The sequence below is a fragment of the Saccoglossus kowalevskii genome, chromosome 9, assembly GCF_978046115.1.
Source record: "Saccoglossus kowalevskii chromosome 9, keSacKowa6.1, whole genome shotgun sequence".
In the NCBI taxonomy this organism is placed as follows: Eukaryota; Metazoa; Hemichordata; class Enteropneusta; family Harrimaniidae; genus Saccoglossus; species Saccoglossus kowalevskii.
Genome location: NC_140649.1, coordinates 23,851,047 through 23,863,107, shown reverse-complemented (window position 1 = coordinate 23,863,107; position 12,061 = coordinate 23,851,047). Strand labels below are relative to the sequence as shown.

Genomic DNA, 12,061 nt, shown 5'->3' with positions numbered 1-12,061 from the left:
GACAGCGACATACATAAAAACCAGGTATGCAAGGTCAGTATGACCTACTCAGTTAGGGTAATTAAACCAGCGAGCACAGATGACTCAGTGTTAGTTTGAAAGGCGAAGACGGTCAATGATCTGAATATTGAATGATAACAAAATTTTACTTGATACCGATATAATCGACGGAATACAAAAAAATATTACCAACGTTTTATTCTGAACTGAGGTAGACCATTGGCATGCTAATAATCTCATTCTATATAGAACACACACTCCATTCAAGTAGCAGTAGCAGATACTGCATGGTTATTATTCAAGCGTTTCTCTTTATTGTTGAACACAATGACAGAATACTTGGTGACTCACTTGTATGAACTGCTGGACTAAATACAGGTTGCCGACCTCAGTACAAAAGTTAAGCTAAAGTTGCATTATATATTAATGTTTGGCGCTAATCGTGTCTAAAGTAGAATTCAGTTGAAATGTAATAACTGAGGTAAACTCCTGTTTCATTGTTACTGTATATTTAGTTACGCGCCATTGCGCTGTACTGCATACGCACTGAGATACTGGATCTATATTTAGGTGAACTACCCAGTGTGCGTTGCGGTAATATTCTGCTGACACATGACTTCTTGTCGAGGCGGACCTAATTGAAAAAGTACACCAGAAATGAAGCTGTTACTGCTACTTGCCCTTGTTAATCAGATTTCACAGACAGGTAGGTCACTGAATACATGCTGTATACTTCATAGTATGTGATATAAAAGGAAACCTAGTAAAGACGACATGTTTTTAGTTTTTAGAATTTACTTCCGCTTTCCAAACTTTTTGGTCGTTTACTACATGTTCAGTAGACTGACTTAATTTTGATGTGTTCCTGGTTTGAATAACAATATGCGACCCGCAGATCGCTTAAAAATGAGTTCTTCAAATTCGAGTTAAACCCATAAACAAAATTCGAACCGTATTGAATTGAGTTGAGTTAAGGAGGAAACATGACAATTTTTTAAAGTTTGTTAATATTGTTTAAAAAGCACATATAGTCTAGATACATCAAAATGTCATGGAAGGCATTTCAAAATATGACACATTTTAGTAAGTTTAAATGACAAACTATAGATGAAAGTGCTATAGATTCTATTTGTCATTACTGTTACTGTTAGATATGTGGATGCGCGAGTCAACTCGCTTGGTAGGCTACACTTGCACTGGCGAATCGACCCACAAAAACGCTCAAGAGAGGTTCTTAAAATTCCGATCACAGACTGACTGTTTTATTTTTACTCACCGGTCGAAGTCAGATTACAATCTTTTTTACATTTCTAAAAAGCATAAATTATGTAGCAGCGAAGTAAAATGTTATCAACCAATAAGTAATACATAATTATAGTATATGCTTTTTATACGGCATAATATTCACTCAAACATGCAGGGTGTTAACAATAATTCATCTTATAATATTAGAGTTACTAGTTTGCCTATGTGCTTTCAAGGGTTTATCCACACAATCTAAACATTGAGTGATACTTAGTATTCCACATTATAATTTTAAATTACACTTCTATCACTTCACGCAGTTGTGATCGTAGACTGGTCTTAATAAGATTTTTGGATTATTTCTACTTATTAAATAATATAAATTGAATATTGTATAGTCAAAACGTGAGTAGATATAGGTAAACATCATGTTACACAAAATTAATATGTTTTTGCCTTCGTTTTTTTAAAACAATAATCATTAAAACTATCGACCTCACATTTGTTTTCAATAAGTGTTTTATTAAATTTATATTTGCAGACTGGGGTATTTTCTACAGGGTATTGCACATTTTGAGCATGCCATCATTAATTAGTTATGCAAATTGTATAATATCAATTGAGATGTGATCGTTGAAACAATTTTGACGGATTTTGACGCAATCTTTTATGCATTCCATATCAATAATTATTTACAATTATCTACATTTGGGAATGTATAACACGTAAATTTAGACAAATAATGTTTAATTAATATGGGTCTCATTATTAAATGCATTTTTATTTTCGATATAAAAAAAGTGTTTTTCAGAGATTTCAAAATCTAGCATCTGCAGAAACTTTGTGCACCCCACAATTGATCTGTTCTTTTTCTTTTTGACAAAAAAATTATTACATTTGTATCTATAATCTGACATAAAATTGTGGAAAATTTTCATATAAGCAAATGCAATATAGATTTGTTTTTATTATTTCGACGGTGGTATGAAGTATTTGATCCACACCATGGCCTGGTGTTATTCAAATCCTGGACCAGCATTATCTCTTATGAAATGTTTCTCGAGCTGTGCTGAAACTATTCTGTGTGGGACATATAGGTCACGTTTATTTCTGAAAATACTAAACGAAATAATGTAATACGCGTAGAAATATAGGAAATTTGAAAAGTATTTAATGTATGTTGTTACCAGCTAAATAGTCTTAGCATTAGCGATATGTTTGTACCTGCGTGGCAACAGTAAAAGCCGTATATTATGTTTATTACTACTGAACATAGTTGTGTTACCAGCCATAAATACACTGTTTTCATTTATTGCACTATAAATTGAAATACTTCAGAATCAGACACAGGCAGTGAATGACCGCATACATGTTAAGTAAATTCAACAACACTTATGATCGGCTGACTTTTATTGATTGCCAAATTAATGCGCTCAGATGTTGTACTATACCCCCATGGAGCATCAACTTGAAGTACTGTTTGCACACTGACGGCGTGTTAGACACGTTACCCAGTCCCGGTGTTCATTGCGATAAACATATCCCGTGACCTTCAGCAACAAAAGCTACACCGATTAAGCGCACTGGACATGGGGTTGATATTTTTACTTGTGCTTGTTTGCCAAACTTTACAAACAGGTAGGTAACTGAATACATATGAATTGTACTCTATACAGACTGATAAGAAAAACACACCCAGTAATGAAGCGGGGCTTCAGTTTCAAAAGAGATACTTCCGAACGCTACAGTTGACCAGCATACACACGTTTAAAATAGAATAATGCTCGACAGTCCTCATCTGAGGTAATCCGTTTTGAATGTTGTTTCAATCGAGATCTTAATCGTGTGCATAGTAACAGCTGTACAACAATGAAGTGAGTTTACTAGTCAACAAAATGAGCAAGGTATCCGTGTATTCGAGTCCAACAACAAAACGTGCGTTTAAAAATATTACAGCATACCATATATATATAGGTAATGAGTAAAAACATGCATTTTAACATGATGAGTTTCCAGCCATCCAGTTGTCATAAAACTTGGTGAAATGTATCTTTTTTTATTACTATATGTCGCTATTATGTGTACTAATTGTTCAGCAATTCATTGCAAAACGTGTTATTCCAACGAGATAAATGCGCCTTTAAACATGGAACGCTGTTTTAAAAGTAAAGAAAACATTATTCGTATACAGTGAACTTATTGAGTCTCTTGTTAACCCTAGACTACACACTATATGTGTAATGAATGGCTTGCATTAGGACTTATTATTAACTTTATTTCAAGACAAGCCCAAACAAACAAACTTACAGTTACCTAAAGTCCCAAACATGCAGGCTGATGACATTAAGTCATTTTATAATATTGGAGTAACTAGTACGCCTATGTGCCTCCTAGAGTATATTCACAAGCTATAATGTGGTAACATTTCGCTTCGTACATTGCGGTTTTGCTGTTAATTCATGAGAGTGGACAAAAGAAGAAATCATATCGGAGTTGCGTTACGTGACTTCAACAGTTTCTGTTATGTCATTCTAAATAATATGACAACTATGCACACCAGTTATGACACGCAGCCAATGTTACTACTATCATGGCTACGTATGTTTCCATAGCACTTATCTAAAGAAGTCATGAATGACACTGCCTTCGTTACTTGTCATTCTAAAGTTGCATGGACATAAATGGGCAAACGTGATTTCTATGGCATTTTCAAGTTTATAGCACTCTCCATCCAGGTCAGCAATATTCTCAGCAAGGAAACCAGATAGCACCAAACCAGTACAACAGGTAAACTGACAAGGAAGTATACAAATCAGATTTGCAAATAAGTCAGTGTTGTGTCTGTTCGGATAAACTAGTTTGTGGCCCTGGATTAGTTTCAATGTCTCTAATAAGGATAATATTACTTCTCATACGACAATGATACAAATAAAGTGCAAAAATCCAGAAAAATATTATCATACATTAATATTAACAAATCGTGTGAAATTGTATGTACAGAGAAACACATATTTATGCTTTCGTTGACAGAACTTCTCAAAGTAAAAAAAAGAGGACCTGTGAAACTTTATACAATTGTCAGACACGCAGTGAATAGTACCGGTATGTTTTTGTAATACATGCAGTTCCAGTGGCTTTGCTTTCTGAGAAAAAACAATCTGGCTCTGCACCTGAAAAAAAACACATTTAGCCCAAAGTAAGCAGAGGTTGTAGCTTATGTGCTCCCATTGGCTGTTAGATTTGATTAAAAAAGATATTTGAGTCTTTTTAGTATGAAAAAATATTACTTAATAAATTTATACCAGCCAGAAAGAAATTGCAGTTCACACTGTACTATTTTAAACATGTTCTACCAAAGTCTAGGAATAACTAATTCAACAGTCTGTTTCCACTCTACAAAGTTGTCAAAATAATATTTACTGGACTGCAAAAATAAAATATTAAGAATGTGCAAAAAGCCAGAGTACTTGTGTTTTCAATGTCACTAAAATCTGACCAGGGATATGCCGAAAATTTCACTTGAGCTGAACCAAATGGATGCCAAGCTATCAAAAGAAATAAAAAACTATTGAGAAAAATACAAAAAAAATACATTTAATATAAAATCAGATAGAAGTGCACAAAAACTAATCAGCAGAGATAGTGATCATGTAACCTAAGTGTAAATCAAATTTCCTTTGAACTGGATTGAATTGTCTCAGATTGGCTGCTAATTTGCATGTTAATTTGCATTCTAATTAACATATTGTAGTTGTATTAAAATAATATATAAAATAATATCCGAAGTTTTGAAAAGAAAATTATGACTATTAAGTCAACATCATTAAAATTGAGGATTACTTGAATTTGACCCTCTCCCTAATATTGTTTCACATATCCCTTAAAAACATGGCCGCCGTTAAATCCATCTCAATCGAGGTCCGTAATTTATTTTCCTGCTCATAATGGAGATAAATTATGGTAGCTAAACATTGAAATTGCCACCGTGACTTCAGTACCGAAATAAATAGCCGATTGGTAAGATGTGTCTCTGTTGACAGAGGTTCGATTTACCGAGAAACGTCAACACCGCATGGAGCATGGAGGTTCCGGTCAAGAGTTTAGTAACGCACTCGGGTATCATATTTACTTCAAAGGTAATTTAAAAGTGATGATAGATTCATTGATATTGAATTACAGTACTTTTCAATTTCATCATTGCTTTCAAGCAGTCACGGTTGGCCGAACTTGACTTGTGTTTTCTCGATAATTCTAGTCTAATATGTCGTAACGAAACCAAGTTTCAATCTGCTAGTAGTTACCAATGAACACCGGAAATAGCAATCGTACATAACAGAATCACGATCAGCCTGTTCTAAACTTTTACGTTTTTATTATTCCAGTATTTTATATGCCAAACGTTATTCCCAAGCCTCCTAAATGACAAGATAAACTTTCGATTTACACGTTTCATAACCAGTTCTTGAACAAATAGCAGGACTGTTTTCTGGCAAAGTGTGACACTGTGCGATCGCTAGTTCCTCACTAAAGTCAGGACACAAAGTTCATAATAAATACCATAAGTACAGTGTCTTACCTTTGAGATAGAATTTAATGTATGTAAGCCTTGTGCAAAGATTGATACAGTCCCGGAATACAATATCTTCAGACGAAATCGACGGCGATTTCCTCAGCGGTTGGACTGGCGCATGCGCAATACGGTATGCCAGTTCTCTTGCGAGATGTCGTTAAAACTTGGATTTTTCTGGCAAATTTCGGCACTTGTACTAGTAAAATGTTGAAAATCACAGAAAAACACAATGAAACTTTGGCGAATCAAAAAAATACTTGGCGTGCATATGTATGGCATTGAGAATTACATTTGCACCAACTTGGAAAAAAATTGGACAGAGCATATCAAAGTTATAAGAGGTAAAAGACAGACGAACGGACGGGCGGACGGGCGGAACCCAATCTATAAGCCTTCGGCAGACCTCGTCTGCGAAGGCCAATAAAACGACGACATCCAAATAGTTATTTTAACGGCTTAATGTCTTATTTAATTATCCAATCTTAGCCAATTTCTTATTCTGTCAAATATGAAACATTAATCAGCTTTCATTCTAGTATATTGCACACGTGCACCATTTTTGTATATTTTCAACTTTGAAACTTACTGATAGTTTACACATATTCTCAAAAACTGTCATATACATTTACGTACATTGTTATAGATACAGCCAAGTGACTTCATATAACATTTCAATATATTGATTGTTGAGGTTTTATCACATATTCTTATTTTGATACTTGTTATGACCGTTCTGTTGTTCTTTCATTAGTTGCGTATAAGGACATTACAATCTACAATTACAAAGCATTACCAAGTAAGACTGACAGTACTGACATTGGTGGATTCTCGGCTGGTAGTGATAAGACAATATCATTTACATTTGGTAGAGTAACAGATACAGGTACAGGGGATGCACTGCCAAGTGATGTGTCTTATACAAACCTTGGTGGTTTTGCATGGATAATGACCATCAAAGCTGGCTCTGATCTACCTGGTGTATACTACTGTGATCATTCAGATTTTAGGTTACAAACCGTTCTTGTGGCATTACAAGGTGAGTATATGTTATTATTATTGTTTGTATTCATACCACTATAATATTATAATATTTATACTAAATTCGAAATGTTATTATATAATTTAAATGTTATTGATGCCAAGCTATAATTTCATCTTCTAATACATGTAGAGTAATCTTACAGGATTCTAGTAGTATTCTTTAAAAATGAAAATTATGATAATTAATTAATTCTGTCCATTTTTGCTGACGTCTGAAAGTTAATTGACGCGACTTTGGATTTTGCGATAACATGCGCAGTGTATATCTACGTGTATTTCTACGTTAGTGACGTTCTCTGAAAACTAAGGGAGATATCAATGTTGGTGACTTAGTTTAGGTCTTCAGCAATTATATTTTCTTCATATAGGTAACAGTTTCGAATACGCACCAGTATATAATCGCACTGTTACCAGTAATGTATCGTTTTGGTGCGGGGGACCCGAAGTTTCGGGCTGTTTTACGCTTATGTTGTCGCGATCGAAACTCCAATTTAAACCCAATCTGATTTAATTAGTTCTTAGTTTGGGCTTTATTTTTTTTATATTTTGAATATGTTTTTTTTTAAATAATTTTTATCATTCACTTTCTTTTTAATTTATTTAGATATATTATTTATCTGTTGGCGGTGTTTTAAAATCGTTGGTAATTGCGAACGCACACGAGGATATGACCCAATATTTCAGAGAAAAACCGTTCAAATCTCGTTTAAGCTACAGCCAAATATATCTGGCCTTTTATATTGGACGACAGCGTGCTCACTGGAAGAAATAATTAACAAATACAATGTACAAAAAAAGGTGATCGTGTTACGTGGCCTGGGATTCATGTTGAAGACAATCATCTCAATAAAATATTGGCTAGAGAAATACCAGGAAACAGATGTTAGGTATTCTGGTCAATTGTCTTTAAAGGCTAACATTTCTGTTTTGTCGTCATTGGTGATAATTGTTTGATTAATGCTATATTGAAATTATCCCGCTCATTTATGTTGAATTCAGACCAGACAGTTTTTGCCATTAATCAGTGATAGAAACTCGAGTAGTCACAATAGTGATAATTTTGATTCTCGTCATTTAAGTGCGTTTATGTTTTTATTTCAAAATTCCTCACAACCACCACCATGGCGAAAAATATCTCCGTTATTGGCGAGTATAATATCAGGTATAGCTGAGAGAAAGTGTCATGTATTTTGTGAAGTTTACTGGTCATAATTAACTAGAATTGGAACAAACAATTAGTAAATCATAATGACTTGAAAACTGAGACAGCTGTACGTTGCCAAGAGTTGACTCCTTGTATGGCTTCTTAGATGTTGCTACATCCGGTGATGACGTCATCAACGTATATATTTTGTTGTAGGTTGCGAGCAGCTTCGTTTCCAATATTATCTTCTGTTAGAGTTTCGATAGCTGCACTTAATATAAATTGGCTACAAATTATCCAAATAGTACGGATTGGAACTGATACGTTTTGAATATTTGTATTATTAATGTTAGCCGTAGATATTTCCCTAAATGAACCAAAAATCATGCGTTAGAGACATGCATATAGAAAATTTGATTTGCTAGTAAATAATTTAATTTTAACACCTTGACTACTTTATTGGCTGTTTATTCTATTGTTTCTAACATGAGCTAATAGTTAACAGACGTTAAAAACTTGCACAGAATGACAAAAACTCGAATGGTTTGTACGGTTTAAAAAAGGCAGAAAAAACCAGAAGCAGACATAATACATAATGCACATCCATGAATATTGGTGATGTTTCTGGAGGTCACAATCCAAATTATATTGCGTATTAATAAGATACCGGATTGTAATCCAGGGTTGAGACCATATGTACATTGCAGGATATCTATATATCCATTATATCGTCATAGTATACATATTGGATACAGGATGGTACGCGAGTAATTTTTATATTAACCGTAATTGAACAAATTTGGACCGTTACATCAGTACACGTCATGTGCTCGGCACTTTTGATGTTGAATGTGATATATTTGTTTGTGCCAAATTAATACCCGTCAGTTGCTGTGTCCTGGTCGAAGTGGAAACCAGTTTAATTCGACTGGCACAAGAATGTTCTGACTGCTTTGTTGTAGTAGTTGTTCATATTGTTAAAATATAGGTGAAATATACAGTACTGTTCTTTTTAAATACGTTGCCGCATGCTTTGTAGTACCTTCTAGGTTCTACCATTTGAAATGGCAGTCGTCGTTGACAAACGACGTCATATTTAAACAATAAATAAAATCATTGTCGGTTAGCAACAGTTGTCAACTAAAGGGGCGTCTGTTTACGTTTTCGAAGCTTGTAGGCATTTTCGTCATTTCTCTGAGATAATGAACACCGATTACTTCATTAACGTATTCAAGTAATATATTATACGAATTTAAATCCCTTTGTAATGTTAAGTAATGCAACTTCTGGTGATTCCGGATTACTGCAAAAGCAGAGTTAACAGACAATGGACTTCTGTCACTTCTAGACGTCCGCTTACGACGCCGTTGATGGTTGTCGCCAGTCTGAGAGTCGGGGGATGATGTAATGATTGACAGGCTAATTAATATTCATTCAGCATCAAGGATATAATTGGTGGAAAATTTCCATAAGCAAACTATCGTCTCGACAATTCTTAAAAAAACGCGCCAAAACTGAAATTTCGATCGCTTGAATTTCACAATATTCTTTGAGATGATGACACGATTTTTTTATGATGGCATTGAAAGACAACGTCAAAGTTGCACTTAATTAGATAATAGATAATACATCGCTGCGAGAATACCAATGCGAGGAAGTTGATGCAAACACTTCTAGTCGTGTTGATTGTGCTAGTGTTGGTCTATTAAATCACTAACTGCCAACTCAATTTCTTGACAGGCAAGCGTCTACTAGAAAGCTTTTAACAATCTTCCATGGTGTCCAATTGTTCTATAGTTGACTCACATACAATGCAAATGACTTCGAGTCGTCGACTCGAATAAGACGGCTGTGATGCATGTTCTTGTCGGCATGTCATTAACGGTAATCTTGATTAAATTTAAAGTTATATGTAAGCATGATCCGCCAATCAAATCCCGTGATATGTGAATTAACCTATGACGTTTATGAAATGCTCATCAATATTAAAAATCCCTTGTTTGTTTCACTGTAACTCAGCGTCGCATCATATTTTCTTTATTAAAAGAAAAAAAAACAGGTATAGTTGAAATTTAATGACAGCCTAGATTGGACCATTATAAAAGTTGAAGTTAACTTTTTTAAACACAATCTAACTTTTGTATTTTATATCATCATAAGTTATATGGGCTGTTTTTGCCAGAAGCGCCAGTTTTAATATTTTGTGCACAATTCAATTGTCTTCTTTATCATTAATTCGATTTTTTACAATTCTGAAGTCCAATTATGTCAAAACTACAGTTAATTGTGTTCTTACACTAGATCCAAATTCTGCGTGTCAAAAAGGTCGAATGGAGATTTTTTTGGCTTCACTGTAGATATTGAGTGAGTGTGTGTTACGAAAACGACACGTCATTACTAACCAATTGTCATACTGCATTTGTATTATGTATTTACAACATATGTGATACCCACAGTCAGCTGGCGCACACATGATAATAAAATAAATACGATATTCACTATATGGAGGCCGCCATATTGAATGACGCATAAAACTAAATAAGAGACAAGTTGTGAAACGCGTTTTTCAGATTCCCACAAATCAGGACAAAAATACCAATCTTTCACAAAAATACGGTCCGTTGGGGTTATATTAAGCCAACCGAAAACAAAATTCGGCCGAATTCGTCGTTTTTTGTTTGGAAAAATCCCTTTAGGTAGACTGGGTGTATATTACTGTATTACTTCAGATGTGTCAATACAAACAGTACAAGTAGCATCAGAAGGTGAGTAGATCAAACCATAGCTGCAGATATGGCTATACAATACAGTTCAACTCACCTACAGGTAGACCAGGTGTATATTACTGTAATACTTCAGATATGTAAATACAGACAGTACAAGTAGCATCAAAATATGAGTAGATCAAACCATAACAACATATATGGCTATACAATACAACTCAACTTACCTGCAGGTACAGGTAGACCAGGTGTATATTACTGTAATACTTCAGATGTGTCAATACAAACAGTACAAGTAGCATCAGAAGGTGAGTAGATCAAACCATAGCTGCAGATATGGCTATACAATACAACTCAACTTACCTACAGGTACAGGTAAACCAGGTGTATATTACTGTAATACTTCAGATGTGTCAACACAAACAGTACAAGTAGCATCAGAAGGTGAGTAGATCAAACCATAGCTGCAGATATGGCTATACAATACAGCTCAACTTACCTACAGGTACAGGTAAACCAGGTGTATATTACTGTAATACTTCAGATGTGTAAATACAGACAGTACAAGTAGCATCAAAAGGTGAGTAGATAAAACCATAGCTGCAGATATGGCTATACAATACAGCTCAACTTACCTACAGATACAGGTAAACCAGGTGTATATTACTGTGATACTTTAGATGTGTCAATACAAACAGTACAAGTAGCATCACAAGGTGAGTAGGTCAAACCATAACAGCAGATATGGCTATACAATGCAACTCAACTTACCTACAGATACAGGTAGACCAGGTGTATATTACTGTAATACTTCAGATGTGTCAATACAAACAGTACAAGTAGCATCAGAAGGTGAGTAGATCAAACCATAACCAGAGTATAGAAGGAGAGAGGGGTTGTGAAACTTTCAATGATTTGTGAGGTGTTACAGTGAATTTCAACTCCTTTTTCTTTTTTACAGCTGAAATAAAGCCGGAGAGTCAAACCAAGACAGTGAGTTGGGGAGATGATGTAATATTGACAATGACCACATCAAAAACTGGATTGATTTGGAAACATAATGGTGTGGATATAGAAGCATGGAATGGACAAAGTAGTATTACTATTACATCAGCTAAACCATCAGATGCTGGAATTTATGAATGTTATACTACTCAACAACAACGACAACATGGATTAAATGGTTTTATGAGACTTATTGTTAGACGTAAGTTCACATGGTTTTGCATAATAGTCATTTCATTACTCCACTCATTTGATCGAAATCTGATAAATATTTGCTATTCTTATTCATACTTTCCATTTAACACAGGTCATAACACAAAAACGAAACATGAT

General features: G+C 34.5%; 1 protein-coding gene across 1 annotated transcript in view; it reads left to right on the top strand.

The window, feature by feature from the left end:
• Positions 1-614: 614 nt before the first annotated feature.
• LOC144341636 (uncharacterized) overlaps positions 615-12,061 on the top strand; it is a 57,674-nt gene continuing 46,227 nt past the window's right edge. Inside the window, exons 1-3 of the mRNA XM_085503316.1 lie at positions 615-706; positions 6,567-6,851; positions 11,685-11,930. Of these exons, the coding sequence (XP_085359442.1) occupies positions 658-706; positions 6,567-6,851; positions 11,685-11,930 (580 nt within the window). The 5' untranslated portion in view covers positions 615-657. The remainder of the gene's footprint in view (positions 707-6,566; positions 6,852-11,684; positions 11,931-12,061) is intronic.